General features: G+C 38.5%; 1 protein-coding gene across 2 annotated transcripts in view; it reads right to left on the reverse strand.

Moving 5' to 3' along the window:
* PDGFD (platelet derived growth factor D) overlaps window positions 1-16,019 on the reverse strand; it is a 273,833-nt gene that overhangs the window by 25,957 nt on the left and 231,857 nt on the right. For both annotated transcript variants that reach the window (XM_066371547.1, XM_066371541.1), the window contains exons 4-5: window positions 7,508-7,570; window positions 2,946-3,144 (exon numbers count right to left, since the gene is read on the reverse strand). In XM_066371547.1, the coding sequence (XP_066227644.1) occupies window positions 2,946-3,144; window positions 7,508-7,570 (262 nt within the window). The remainder of the gene's footprint in view (window positions 1-2,945; window positions 3,145-7,507; window positions 7,571-16,019) is intronic.

Below are 16,019 nucleotides of genomic sequence, written 5' to 3' on the forward strand. Positions count from 1 at the left end.
TTATTTTATTTTATTTTATTTTTTTTGCAGAGACAGAGAGAGGGATAGACAGGGACAGACAGACAGGAATGGAGAGATGAGAAGCATCAATCATTAGTTTTTTGTTGTGCGTTGCAACACTTAGTTGTTCATTGATTGCTTTCTCATATGTGCCTTGACCACGGGCCTTCAGCAGACCGAGTAGCCCCTTGCTCGAGCCAGTGACCTTGGGCTCAAGCTGGTGAGCTTTTTGCTCAAACCAGATGAGCCTGCGCTCAAGCTGGTGACCTCAGGGTCTCGAACCTGGGTCTTCCGCATCCCAGTCCGACGCTCTATCCACTGCGCCACCACCTAGTCAGGCAGTCTTAAGGATGAATCTCAATCTCTTAGGGGCTATAAAATAACATCACTGCATTTGGCCCCACCCTCAGAAATTCAGAGTCAGTGTGTCTAAGATGGGACTAGGCATTTGTCAGTTTTTGAAGCTCTGCAGGTGATTTTATAGTAAGCTAGAGTTGATACCTTTAAGACGTAGGATCTCATTCTCTTTAAGGGACAATAATAATGCACTAGTAGAACATACAAATGCGGTGATTTCCCAAGTTCTCTGAACTTTGTTTGGGGTGGTGGGATTCACAGGGAGAGGGCTGAGGACAAGAAAGGCTTAACCAAGGAAGCGATACAAACATATTTCAGAACTCTAAGCATCTGCAGCTAGCTAACATTTCTTACACAAGGACTATTGTTGGGCAAATGAGTTTGTAAAATTTGTGTTTTTTGAGTTTGCTCACTTCTATTGTTAAAAATAGCATTGGTCTGTAAAATTGCTAATTACCTTCCTGCTTGGGAAGGGCCATTGCTATGCTAATGTTTTGAAAAGGAGAGAAGAAGAAGAAGGAAGAATTTTGGCAGAGTAGGAAGCCAAGATGGCAGGGTGCTAAAGGAGAAGCCAGTTTGTGCAGAGAGAAGGGAGAAGGTGTGCAGATGGGGAAACAGAAGTGACTGAGACTGGTGGGGGCCTTTGATTTTAGGAAAAACCGGATGTGTCAGTAGCTTTATGAGCTCTGCGTGAAAGGGAAGTGTTTTCCCTCTGTGTGTATTTACTCGCTTGCCAGTTGCGAGGCTAGAATAAAGGAATGGCCCACCATCTTTTGACTCCACTGTTTCTTTACTGTCTGCCCAAATCTAATGGGAACCTGCGTGTGCATAGCTGTGATGGCCACGATGGTAGTGGCCCCTGGCATTACAGCTATGTGCCAGGCTCTCTTAATGGCACTGCTAACAACAGCTCCTGGAAGTAGGTGTTATCATGAACACATTGCCAATGAAAAAACTAAGGCTCAGGAAGATTCAGTGACTTGCTAAAAAATCACAAAACTTACTTGTGGTAAGGTTAGGATTTAAACCAAGATACTCTGCCTCAAACCTAACACATTTTCTGAAGGAAAGGTCATATATTTAGGTGACTTTTAAGTATTTCCAAAAAATAGGTGTCAAGAAGGGCTGTCCCTGGAATAGCTGCAATGATTAAGATATTTGATGATAGAGTCGTATTTTATCATTTCTTTGTCCAATACCATTTTAAATGTTTTTCTTCGGTTTCTAAAATATTGTGAATATTTTACTTTTCTTTAAGTGAACAGAATAGATCCCAAAACAGCAATGCCTTACAGAAAAGCAATTTCTCCTTTGAGTTGAAGCTGATCTGAGGCCTGAGGAGATTCTGTTTGAGAGACACAGAGATGTGCATATGGAATATTTCCATAACATTAGGGCCACCTGTGACTCTCTTGTATGTTCAAAAGCGTACATTTTAAGTAAGCAAGATTATCACCTAAACTATAAGCAGGAGTTAAGTAGCCATTTTGATCCAAATGTTCTAATAGATTGTGCTTACCAACAGAAACATTATTTTCTAAATCAGCCCAGGCTCACAGTTCTTTAAAGTACCCCTGATATTACAAAGTACAGGAAACAAGCTATATTTTAGCTAAATAGTTTCACATCTATGATGCAAACTAGGCTTATAAGACTTATAGAGAAAATTTTAATTAAAAAAATCCTATCAAATAAAAGAAGGTTATAATAGACTATAAATTATAGTTTTATTCAAAAGAGGAGTTTACAAGTTATTTCTCTATTATTATTATTATTATTCTCATCCTAAGATCATCTCACTCAGATATAGAAATAGGGTATTTATTTTTTAAGAGTTTAAGTATTATTGTTCTAACTCATATTTTCTCTGCCTGAATGTTTCTCTCTTCTTTCATTATACTTCCCTGAATCTTCTAATGGAACATGTGCCCTCACATACCTCCAGGCATCTTTGTTCTTCCTTGGGATATTTAGAGTCCGTGAGCCACCCAGAACACCAAGCATGTAGTAGGTCCTCATAAAAATTTTGTGTTTAATGAACATTGAATGAGTAGTATTGGAATCTACAAAGAGTTTTAGCCATTGCTTTACCTGGAGCACCTCCAATAACACTGAGTCCTGGGCTAAATTAATATGCATCAGAGAGGCACAGGAGATTATTACATAGGCTCTGTCATTGGATGAAGAGACCATAGCCCTAATGGCCCCTCCATTGCTAACTAGCCACTTAGGCTTTGGCAAATTATTTACTTCCTCTGACTTTGGTTACCTCCACTGTCTGTAGTTAATTAGTAATGTCTTACCTGCCTAGAATACAGAGCTCATCTGAATAATTTTATAAGGCTTTTTTTAGCTCCAAACTATGACAGGTCTTTGAATCAACCTTTTCTTAGTCCCATATAAACAACACAGTTTAGAGAAAACACAGACCTTCATATCAAGATGCTATGAAAAAAATATGTGATAATAGATTGACAATAATTAACTGATTTAAGTGAATTAAATATGTTGCATTGCTAATCCTTAATTATTATTATTGATAATACTCCTATCTGCTTATGAAGCACCTCTTATGCTCTGTTTCTTACCTTTTGACTTCCTGTCATGGTATGACCTGCCTCGATAATGAGGGGTGTCCAAATACAGATTCTCAAGTTCGTCTTGCCATGATTCGGGACTGAAGTGCTTGAGCAGATCTTCCACAGTATCGAACTGGGCAATCGTTTCGTCCAGAGCATCCGCAGTGAGAGTGGAGTCCGTTACTGATGGAGAGTGATAGGATACTCCCTAAGAGTGACATACAGCTCAGTGTACTCAGAAAATTGTTATGAAATGCAATAGTCATACAACTTTATGGAAAAAACATCAATAAGATTGTGATTATAAGACATCCTGTGCATTAATATCATGTGACAGCGCCCTTTCTAAACAAAACAATTAATTGGTAAATGATAGTCCTTCACTTTTTTGCAAATCCAAACCAGGTAGATCATAAAACTTTCACTTCATCTGAATTGTAATCATGAAAAAATACATAGGCTACATGGAAATATTAAAATTAAGGCATTCAATTTTCTGGTTCAATGTCCCAAATCAACCATATCCATATCCACATCCACATCCATACCAGGAACTAATGGTGAGCAATTAAATCTGAACTCCTTCCATGCAAGTTTTGCATAACCTGTTCCATTCTCCCATGTTTGGCCTCCATGCCCCTCTTTACAGGTTACCTAGTGTTGCAGGACTTGAATTTGCTCTGGAGATATCTTGATAAAATTTGGCACTTTAACCAGCTTATTTACTGTCAACAGGATAATGAGCCATGAAACTGGCTCTCTTGACTTAAGAGTGGAAGATCCAAATGGGAAGCATAATGTATTTTTTTAAGTGCTGTAGATTGCTAGTGATCTTAGTTGTCATTAAGATGTTGTCAGGAGTACTTTTTAAATGGAGAACTCAACATCACTGAAAGTCGGGATGGGATTATGTATTTTGCCATGGCAGATATCCCCACATAAGTTTCTAAGCACTTACTTCACTAACCCTTGTACAATCTAGAGGTAAATGAGCCATGATTCAAGCATCTCTGTAAAAATTCATGACCCATTAACAGGGAAATAGAGAGCACATGGTCTCAATTGATTTCTAAATGTCTTTTAAAAAACTACCAAACAAGTAAGATGCCCCCAAGGGCAAATATCTCCTATCACTACTGGGAACTTGAAGTTAATGAAAACTTGTGTTTCTGGAACTTAACTGCAGTTTCCTATTGAGAAATAATATGCACCATAGCATCACAGACAGCAAAGCCCACATTTACATTCTCACTCTCAACTAATGTTTTCTCTTTTTAACCAATTGAGGTAAAAAAGTTTGTAAGCGATTTAATGGCCACTTGCTTCAACAGGAATAGTCCCTCTTTAGCAAAACTAAGTGTGTAAAAGCATTAATCTACCACGGGTGTAATTCAGTAGTTTTCAAATATGCCCTTTAGGGCAAAGTGAGTGGAGGAAAATGGGGCTTGGGCAGTAGGGTGGGAAACATGAGATAGATGTGTGAAGGTGTCAGGTCAGCTCATTACACTAGGGAATGGTGTGTGTGTGTGTGTGTGTGTGTGTGTGTGTGTGTGTGTGTGAAGCTGAACCCTGATTGAAGTATCTCACTTCTGTCTTTCACATTCTTCTTGGCTTCAAATGTCAAAGGTAGAAATACATAAATTCAGCCTGACCAGGTGGTGGCGCAGTGGATTGAGCATCGGACTGAGATGCAGAGGATCCAGGTTTGAAACCCTGAGGTTGCCGGCTTGAGCAAGGGGTCACTGAATCTGCTGTTGCCCTCAGTCAAGGCACATATGAGAAAGCAAAGCAATCAGTGAACAACTAAGGTGCCACAACAAAGAATTGATGCTTCTCATCTCTTTCCCTTCCTGTTTATGTGTCCCTCTCTCTGTCTGTCTCTCTCTCTCTCTCTGTCTCTGTCACAACCAACAACAACAAAAGAAAACAAATTCAGCACAAAACTTCCAAATTCCTATTCAAATTGTATTGTCTGGGAGAATCTAATATCTACCTGGCTTATATTCACCAGGTGATTTACAATTAGCTTTGTATCACAATATGGGTCTAAAAAAATCAAAATAAGCTGGCTGAAGTTAGGTGCTTGGCAGCATGTAAAAGTTTTGATATTAAAATGCTTCCCTTGGTATTTTTTTTATGTGTGTGACAGAGACAGAGAGAGACAGAGAGAGGGACAGATAGGGTCAGACAGGCAGGAAGAAAGAGAGATGAGAAGCATCAATTCTTCATTGCACACCTTAGTTGTTCATTGATTGCTTTTTCATATGTGCCTTGACCAGGGAGCTACAGCAGACCGAATGACCCTTTGCTCAAGCCAGTGACCTTGGGCTCAAGCTGGTGAGCTTTGTTCAAACCAGATGAGCCCAAGCTCACGCTAGTGACCTCAGGGTTTCAAACCTGGGTCCTCTGTGTCCCAGGCTTACACTCTATCCACTGCATCACCACCTGGTCAGACACTTCCCTTGGTGTGTAAAATAAAAGCAGGAATATCAATCAAAACCACTTCCACACAAGCAAAAGCTTCTTACAGAGGCTTTGGGGAAGTTCTGGCCAGGCATTTCCTGGGATTTCTGCTTACTGTGCCTAGAATGTTGTGTGTGCCCAGATAGCTCTTCAAGAGAAAGCTGTGGAGGGGATCTTAGTCCCTGAGGGGGAGAAGAAAATTTAATCACTTTTAACATTAGTCTGAAGAACAAGCCCAAACTTGGATAAAATGCAAAATTGTCCTTATGTATGAGCTTTAACACTGTTTTCAAGTTTAGAATCAGAACAGTTGATAGAAACACTGATGATGATAAAGAAAAAATTTATTAGTGACTAGATGACCTAATAAACCCCATGAGAACATTTTTGTTTCTGAAGTGATTATTTAAAAACTATTTTGAGAGAAAGAACTATTTTGATGTGCCTCTTTCAACTGCACTGTAAATTTGATTTTATTCAGTTTCTCTTATATGTTTTATAAAAACAAATTCTAAAGCTAACTAAATTACCTTAAAATGATAATTTGTAAAGAAGAAGAAAAAGTGCTCTGAAGACTAAATCACTTTCAGCAAAAACAAAGTTTGATTTGTATAGGAGTTAATGGTACGTCCAAAAGCCCTTGCTCCAGTTCCAGAAGATTCTTGAAAAACAAAATTCTAATGAAAGAAGCCACGTCTCTCTGGTCTTCCTAGGGAACTAATCAGAACCTAGATTTGGAACTCAACTGGGAAGAGTTTCCAGTGGATATGGGCCCAAGGCAAAGCTTCCACAGATACTCCAAAAGGATGGGATAATCCCTTCCTTTTAGAGGACTTGGATTATCTGAATTAACTAAGGAGTCCATTAAGCTTGTGATTCAGCACTTAGGGCAGGAATGGGTAGACAACCCTGAGCTACCACATCTAAGAAGCTTGAGAAGCTGGTAGAGCTCTTGACAGAATAGCACACTAGGTCCCGGTTGCAAAAGCTGCATCTAGCATCTACCTTCAATTGTCAGTCTCAGGAGACTAACTGCCCAAGCCTCCTGCCTAGGTTTCCAGCTCCAGAGCCTTGCCTGCCTTATTTTAATCTTCACTTTTCTGACAATGATTGCTTATGCTCAGATGGGTTCAGAGTGTGCATTCTGGATTGCCAAAACAAAACAAATATCAATAAAATAATCAATATCACTATCAGAGACCTCACTGATATCTGGCTGAGATAATGTCGTTCTGATCTAGCAGCTGTAGCAGGTGAAGTAAATCATCACAGAATCCATAGCTAAGGAAATCCTGTCATCTGAGGAACTTACAAAAATTCCCCCCAAAAGCATAAGATAGCGTTTCACTTTTGGGGAAAAAAAGTCAACTCCAGTGGCTCAGCCACACCAACCCGCTTTAGAATCATGGGTAAACTTTCATTGTGCTCTTGACCTTTTAATGAGCTATTCATTTACTAGCTTGTATTTTAGTGCTACATAATAGCTACCCATAGAATTGGTGAAACAAGGTCTATCTTTTCTTTACAAAGTAGATAAATATACAGAATGCTGAGAAATGACTAAATTTGGAGAAAAAATAGGGGCATAAACCATTTTACAGTTTCAGCATAATTTTGTGTTTTATTTTCAAGTCAAATAGAACACATGCCTGGTTTGGACTTGAGTTATCTTACTGTAAACACTGGAATTTTTTACGTCTGAAAAGATCCTAGAAAATGCAAAGGTTAACAGCTTCCCCTGGAATATTCAAAAAACTATTTCAAAATCCCCCACTTGAGCTTGGGCCATGGACCAGTTTGACACATTTGATGTGTCTGCACAGTCCTTTAGTTGGAATGTTCTGCTTTGAAACTGATAAATACTTAAGCCACTGTCTATTCCGTGTTCCCATTATGAGTACTGGCATTTCTAAGAAAACTTTCTGAAAGAGGGGAAAAGGGCATCTGACAGAGCCCACCATAACCTAAATGAAAGAGAAGAATATATCGCGCTTGAGATCTGGCTTTTGGTCAAGCCACAGGTCTTTAATACAGTTGATGTTCTTCTGAGTTGGCCTTAGCTATTCCATCAGTTTTTTTCACTGTCAATGGAAAAATAAATTACTTACTGAGATAGAGCTTGTGACTGACTCCCAATTGGTCTCTGAGGCTTCTACGGGTTGGAAATCTTCCTGGAAGACAAAGAAACATCCATGTGAGTCAATCATATCTCCATTCAATTCATTAAATGCACAGTTTCAACATCTCAGTCATCTGAATCTTCTTTCAACAAAGTGACATCAGATAAAGGGGCTGCATTTTTGCTGAACAGTCATCATTTGTCTTAAGTACCTCCTCTCAAGAACTTTTCTTATTCAAGACATGGATCACTGCATTCACATTTCCTATAGCACTGGTGAAATGGAAACTGTACAGACAGTTCAGATTTTAACTCAGCCATGCACCGGCTATGTGATCTCTGGTAATGTACCTAACCTCTCTGATTGTTTTCTTCCTCATCTGTAAAGTTTTGCTCTGGAGTGCTTAAATATCAAGGTTGTTTTGAGAGTTGATTCCATTAATTATGTAATTATAACTAGCACTTAACAAAATATTTAAAAAGTAATACCAATTATTATCAGTATTTATTTGGTTTGAACTAGGTTGTGTATCATGTACAATACTGCCTGCTAAGCTAGCCTACAATATGAGAGATCTTGTCAAAGATAAATTAACTGACAAGTGGCTATTTCTGACTCTATCAAAGAATATCAGGAAGAATGGAGGGGCAAGAAAAGAACTAGAGCCCTGGCCAGTTGGCTCAGTGGTAGAGTGACGGCCTGGCGTACGGGAGTCCCGGGTTCGATTCCCGGCTAGGGCACACAGGAGAGGCGCCCATCTGCTTCTCCACCCCCCCTTCCTCTCTGTCTCTCTCTTCCCCTCCCGCAGCCGAGGCTCCATTGGAGCAAAAAGATGGCCCGGGTGCTGGGAATGGCTCCTTGGCCTCTTCCCTAGGCGCTAGAGTGGCTCTGGTCGCGACAGAGTGACACCCTAATGGGCAGAGTATCGCCCCCTGGTGGGCGTGCTAGGTGGATCCCGGTTGGGCGCATGCGGTTGTCTGTCTGACTGCCTCCCGTTTCCAGCTTCAGAAAAAAAAAAAAAAAGAAAAGAAAAGAAAAGAAAAGAAAAGAACTGGGAGTAAAAAAGTACTACCCACTTGGAGAAAGAAGGTAAAGGATGGACTTGAGAGAAGCCACAAAAGGATATGTGAGAACAATGGGCCTTAGAGAGAGAAGCTTCCCTTAACAGGCAAACTTCTGTCCACTTTATATGTGACTTTCATATTAATTACTCTAGCACCAGTAAATTTAAAAAACTTAATGGGAAGAAAAGTTCATTCTACCATTTGTAGGTGTACATATGCTTTCTTGATCCTGCTAACATAAATTACCTTGCTTAATTTCTTCCAGCCTGACCAGGGAATAGGAGTTATTTTAAGATACTTCTGAAAAAAAATTCAGCCACTCAAATACGTCAACTTATTTACCTAAGTATACTTACTGAATGAGAGTGAAGTGTCAGGGCTAAATTTCATCAACATTTTGAGGAGCTGAAGTACATTTGTTAATTGCTCATGATTAAGACTGGTTTACATAGAAATGTCTGTGATGAAGAAAATTTTAGTTGTTTACCAAGAGAAAACTGAGTCAAACGTGGGGTTGAAGGAATGATCATCTACTGAAAAATGACTAGACATTCTTGTTCTAATCTCATGGGAGATGGTAAAGAAGGAGAAAATGTGGCCTCTGCACACTGACAGATCACACATGAAAAGGACACAGAATTCCCACAGAAGGATGTGTACAAATAAATGAAGTCCAGAATTTATGAGTCTTCTTAAGCTGTTGAACGGGTGGACCTGGGTAAGAGAGCCAATGACTTCTTTGTGTCTTGAAGACACTTTTGGTGGGAAGACATGTCCTGGGTAAGATGTGAGCAATCCTCAGATCATAGAATTTTCATTTTCACTCATTGATTCAATATTTCTTAATCACCTACTATGTGATACATTCATAGAATCACAAGGAAATAAGAAATTAACCTTCCCCTCAAGGTTTTAAAATGTAAACATGTAAATAAACAGGTATGATAAACTCATGAGGATGCTCTGATATTAGACTAACCAGAATTCCATGGAAGGTGGTAGAAAATTCTACCTGGGAGAGGAAGTGGTTTTAGAAAAAAAATGATATTGGAAGGGAACTTGAGCTGATTCTTGTAGACTCAGATAAGTAGATAAGTAAATAGATGGCTACTTGCAAGAGGGTGGGGTACAAGACTTGGTCAAAAAGAGAGCGATAGCTATACAACATGAGGAAAAAAAAATATATATAAAGCAAGTTACTGGGGAAAGTTAACAAGCCATGATAGACATAGTGTGATGAGGTGCCTATACAATATCCAGGTAGAGATGTTTAGTGGGCCATTTGCTACATGAGAATGGACCTCATGTTAGATTTGAACTTGAGATGTAGGTTTAGGAATCATCATCATAAAAGTGGCTTAAAAGTAATGGACTATGATGACCATGTGTAAAAATCAGAGAGGAAGAATCTTAAAATCTTAGCACTGGAGAGAATTTTGGAATTCTCTAGTCCAGTCTCTTCATTTTAATACTTAGAAAACCAATTTTTCCTGACCTGTGGTGGCGCAGTGGATAAAGCGTCGACCTGGAAATGCTGAGGTCGCCGGTTCGAAACCCTGGGCTTGCCTGGTCAAGGCACATATGGGAGTTGATGCTTCCTGCTCCTCCCCCCTGTCTCTCTCTCTCTCTCTCTCCCCCTCTCTCTCTCCTCTCTAAAAATGAATAAATAAATAAAAAATTAAAAAAAAAAAAAAAGAAGAAAACCAATTCTCCGAGAGATCAGCAACGTGCTCTGTACCATGTAGCCATCTCTGGTAAAGCCAAGACCAGCAAGCAGAGTTCATTTCTGAGTATAACTCTGTGGCCATGTTTGACACAATTACAGCTGCCTTGGATGAAATAGTGTCTAAAAGAGGAGTTACAGAAAAGCAGGAAAGATATGAAGCAGAGTACTGGCAGAAGGTGCTATGATAATATACTTCAAAAAAGTTTTAGTTACTTGGAGTTATGTGTATACTTAATTCTGTGACTTCAGTTTACTTCATTTTCTTGCATGGGCACATGATAAAAAACATTCTGTTAAGCATTTTAAATATAAAGTCCCTTTCATTCACATGCACTTAGATGAATGTTAACAAAGAACTTTTAGCGTCTTTACTGTCTTGTTATAGGATTTCAGTCAGGAACTTTAACTGCAATAAATTAACAAGAATTTAGTTAAGATCCAGATAAAATGTAAATTTATCTTCTCTTAACAATAGGAATATTAGACACTTAAAAAAAGCTTTTTATATTATTTCAAAATTTGTCATTATTTATAAAGACATTTAAAATGAACTTATATTATCAAAGAGAATAATATTCTCTTAAAAATAAAACACAGAACTTCCAAATCTTAGCCCCGAAAGGAGAAACTTGTCATAGGAAGGAACATAGCAATTTTTCCTTCTAAATCCATCATTAATATGATAATTTCTCATCTCTTCCACAACTTCTCACATCCAAGATACCAGCAATTCTCTCAATTACCTATTAACTTTCTCCATGCTTCTACCCTTTCCCTAGAGTCCACATTTTACATGACAGCCAGAATTGGTTGTCCGTCCCCGCCCCCCGCTGCTTTGCTGACATATAATTGGCATATAACATTGTGTAAATTTAAGGTGTCTACTATGATAATTTGATACATATATATGGTTAAATAATTACCACAATAAGTTAATGCACCCATCACTTCACATAACTACAATTGTGTGTGTGCATGTTAACATTTAAAATCTACTTTCTTCTTTCTTAGCAACTTTCGAGTATATAAAACAACATTGTTAACTATAGCCATCATGCTATACATTAGATACCAAGAACATATCACTCATATACTCGGAAGTTTGTACCCTTTAACCAATATCTTTCAATTTCCTCCATTCCCCACCAGCTCCTGGCAACTATGAGTTAGGCTTTTTTTTTTTTAGAATTCTACATATAAGTGAGATCAGTTTTTGTTCTTTGTGTCTGATTTATTTTACTTAGCATAATGCCTCAAGGTCCATCCATGCAGTAACAAAAGGCAGGCTTTCCTTCTTTCATATGGTGGAATGATATTTCATTGTGTATATTATGTGTAATATTTATCACATTTTCTTTACACATTCATGTAAACACGCGGGTATAAATATCTCTTAGAAATAGTGATTTTCTTTCTTTCTTTTGGATATATATCCTGAAGTGGAATTGTTGATCATATGGTAGTTTTATTTTTAATATTTTTAGGAACCTCTACATCCCAATTTCTCTGGTTTTGCATGCACATTCAGGGATGAAGTTCAGTTGCTACCCATCAGTATAGGCAAAGCAGTGGTTTATAGCTAGAGTCTATTTGGATAGGTCCATGCCTATGCCACACTGTTTATTACATATATTTAATATAATTCTGGATAGACTGGTTTTCCAAGCTCCATGCTAATTGGAAGACACACTGTGTGTGTGTGTGTGTGTGTGTGTGTGTGTGTGCGCACGCGCGCACGTTCAGGGAATGCCCTTATCAGAACAGTACCCTTAGCATTACTTAAATAGGACAGTGAAAATCATGTAAAATGTATTAAAACAATCCAGTTTAAAAAAATACAGTTCTGTTCTTTGTTACAGCAAATCCAGATAAATGCTTTAAAAGTCATGTCTCATTCTTCTGTGGAGAGAGAACTATTTCCAAGAGATAACTAGTTCCAAGAAGTTGGCACAAATTTAGTCCTTGTTTCCTTACTTTCTGTTCCTGAAATGTAACTGTAGTATGTTTCATCATAAAAGAAACAAGCTGATATACCGGTGACTTTGTTCCCTCAGTCCATGCAGGGAAGGCTGTCTAGGGTTAATGTTTTCCCTTGAGAGATGAGCAAACTGAAGCTGAAAGAGCCGCATGGAATGCTCAGGAACCCGAAACTAATTATCACTGGAGTCAGGATTAGAACCCAACAAACTATTGTGCATCCCTTAGTCACATTCCCTCTCCGACTCACCAAACAATGACATGTATCATTCTATGATTAAGGGCACCTTAAACTGCATTGCACTAATCTAATAAGAATTAATATGTATCTTTAAAAATAATAATTTATGGCCCTGGCCGGTTGGCTCAGCGGGAGAGCGTCGGCCTGGCGTGCAGGGGACCCGGGTTCGATTCCTGGCCAGGGCACATAGGAGAAGCGCCCATTTGCTTCTCCACCCCCCTTCCTTCCTCTCTGTCTCTCTCTTCCCCTCCCACAGCCAAGGCTCCATTGGAGCAAAGATGGCCCGGGCGCTGGGGATGGCTCCTTGGCCTCTGCCCCAGGCGCTAGAGTGGCTCTGGTCGTGGCATAGCGACGCCCCGGAGGGGCAGAGCATCGCCCCCTGGTGGGCAGAGCGTCGCCCCTGGTGGGCGTGCCGGGTGGATCCCGGTCGGGCGCATGCGGGAGTCTGTCTGACTGTCTCTCCCCGTTTCCAGCTTCAGAAAAATACAAATAATAATAATAATAATAATTTATGTTCAGCATATATCCTCACATTAAAATAGTTTGTCATTATATTTTGGTAGTGAAATTCATTACTAGGCATTTTGAAATGAAACTTCCTTCTTCATTTTCTGCATTTTACTATTTGGAGTACAGTAGTTTTAAAAGCATAGATATAATTCTCAGAACTTCACTTTTTAAAAATAGCTGCATATGCATAGTTTGGTTTTTATGAGAAAAGTGTTATAATCTAGGAAGTTGAGGAGGTATGTAAAAATAAATTGTTAAAATACATGAAAATAATGATAAATATTTATGTACTCAAAGTGTGGAAGAGATATGTCTAAGCATTAATACAAAAGTCAAAACCATAAAAATTGATATGCCTCACATAAACAAAATGTTGCACAAATCCAAAAAATCCCCAAAACAAAATTTAAAGCATAATGACAAACTAGCAAACACACTTGTAACATATATAACAGTTAGCATTATTAAAATAAAATGAAAATCAAAAGTTTATAAAGAGTATGTTCCACAGCATACAATTTTGCTAGAAAAGTGTAGATATCTGAATGAAACAAGATATCTAAACACATATTCATACAACATATTGACTTATTGACAATGAATGATGGATGCTTTTTATTTTCTTTTTTTCTATTATGAAAATGAATAAAGGAGACTGCAACCAGGAAGGGCGTGTAGCGAGAGCTCTTGTGCTGGACCACTCAGCTCCGGTTGCCCCAAACAGGAAGAGAAGGTGTTCTGCGACGCCAACAGGAAGATGTTTTCTACTCACAGTACTTACCCCGGAGAAGAAATAAAGATTTCTTCCTCCCATAGCAACAGCTCAGCTCATAAGACTGTGACAGTTCACCTAATGAAAAGCCACTACAATTCAAACTTCCTGTTACTTCCAAAGTACTCTTTGCTTATAACAGCTCTTTCCAACTTCCCCTTTCTGCTATAAAAGAACATTCCTCTCATTTGTTCTCTGGACTGTCCTATGGCTTTTGCATAGCTTGCATATCCCAAATTGCATTTCTCTGCTATTCCTGAATAAACCCATTTGTTCTGGTAAAATAACTAAGTTTTATTTTTAAGGTCAGCACTATATATGTGGTCTAAATTTTTCATAAGTATCTAAGTTTAATAAAAAATGGTAAACTTCTAAAACAACAAAGAAAAAATAGATTGAAATGAGTATGATGAACATTTCAATGAAATGAAATGAAAGTCTTATTATAGTAAATGGTGTTATCCATATATTGTCTGGTGGAAAATAAAAGTAGTCTTGTGGAAATGAAATGAAATGAAAATAAAATAAAAGTAGTCTTGTGGAAATGTTTTTCACCAATAACTAAACAGAAAATATCTGGCCCTGGCCAGTTGGCTCAGTGGTAGAGCATCGACCTGGCATGTGGAAGTCCCGGGTTTAATTCCCAGTCAGGGCACACAGGAGAAATGACCATCTGTTTCTCCACCCCTCCCGCTGTTGCTTCCCTTTCTCTCTCTTTCCCTCCTACAACTATGGCTCAGTTGGGCCCAGGACACTGAGGATGGCTAACTGGAGCCTCTCCTTTAGGTGCTAAAAATAACTCAGTTGGGAGCATGACCCAAGATGGGCAGAGCATCAGGCCCAGATGAGGGATAGCTGGGTAGATCCTGGTCAAGGTGCATGCAGGAGTCTGTCTCTCTATCGCCCCTTCTCTAACTTGGAAAAGAAGGGGGGGAAATAAAAACTATCGAACAATGTAATATAAAAATTTCTAGAATGATCACATTTGGCTCCACCTGAAACATGCATAATGTAACACAACTTTTGATGTCTTTAAAAACAACTGTGAAAGTATATGGCCAGCCATCAGCTCAGGGTCACAGAGGCATTTATCTGACTGTCTGAGAACAGGTTACTCACAGGCTGAAAACAAACATAAGGATGAAATAACATTATAGATAATGAATATTTTGAATAATGATTTTCCTTATTAAACATTAAGATATGAATAGAATTTTCATTTTCAGAAAGAATATTACCAGATAACCCTTCTTGCCATGAGTCCCCTTGAGCCCATCCCAGAGTGCAGGTGGTATATTATAAGACAAGTGAATAATCCACTCCTTCCTCCACTGAAGGTAGCTTGCATACATTTAATCACTGAATCCTGCAATGGAGTTCAAACAAATGCCTCTCCTCTCCTTTGATAGTGGAGTTGGAGACACTTGTCATTGAGTCTTTGGAGACAGCGTTGCCAGGCCAATATTACAAACATTAGGGATGATTAGTTGTACCACCTGTTCCTGGATCTCACGGAGAATGGCTGTTCATTTTTCTCTGAAGTGATTATGCTGTATGTGAGTAGATGAGCCATCAACTGTTCATTGCTCACAGGGATGTATTCCACCATCTCTTCAAACATATGTAGCTACTTGGAGTTTTTAAAAGCTTTCAACCAAAACAATGTGACTTACTAAGGATGACTTATTTGGGGAAAGTTTTAAAAGACATTTTTCAGAGTATTTTTCTTAATCTTGAAAAAATTTTTCTTCTATTTGCTGTTCTATATTTATTTCTCAGAGGAAAAAAAATAAAGAAATTCTCTCCTTAATTGTATCTATGCTTCTTGACTGAGTTAATGTCTTAGAGGTGTTCCTTTTGAAATGCATCAGAAACATAAAAGGATTTGTCAAAATTCATAAAACAATAACAAACAAATACACTATCAACATTTAGTCCTTTAATAAATGTGTTCATGACACTGTAGTGTTCATGACTCACTGAGGCAAATGCAAATCATGCTAAACTCAGAGGCCTGTGCCCTGGGATCACTCTATAGAAGAAATAGATCCTTTAAGCAAAGACTTTTGATACTTCAGTACATGAATTTCTGGAATGCAGCCCAAGAAATGTGTATAAAATAATAATATACTGATGTCTTAATGTCTATAGAAACAGAAAAATACAATATTGAAAACCCTTAGGATCAAACTCTGTGATCCAACAAAATC

The sequence above is a fragment of the Saccopteryx leptura genome, chromosome 1, assembly GCF_036850995.1.
Source record: "Saccopteryx leptura isolate mSacLep1 chromosome 1, mSacLep1_pri_phased_curated, whole genome shotgun sequence".
Lineage (NCBI taxonomy): Eukaryota > Metazoa > Chordata > Mammalia > Chiroptera > Emballonuridae > Saccopteryx > Saccopteryx leptura.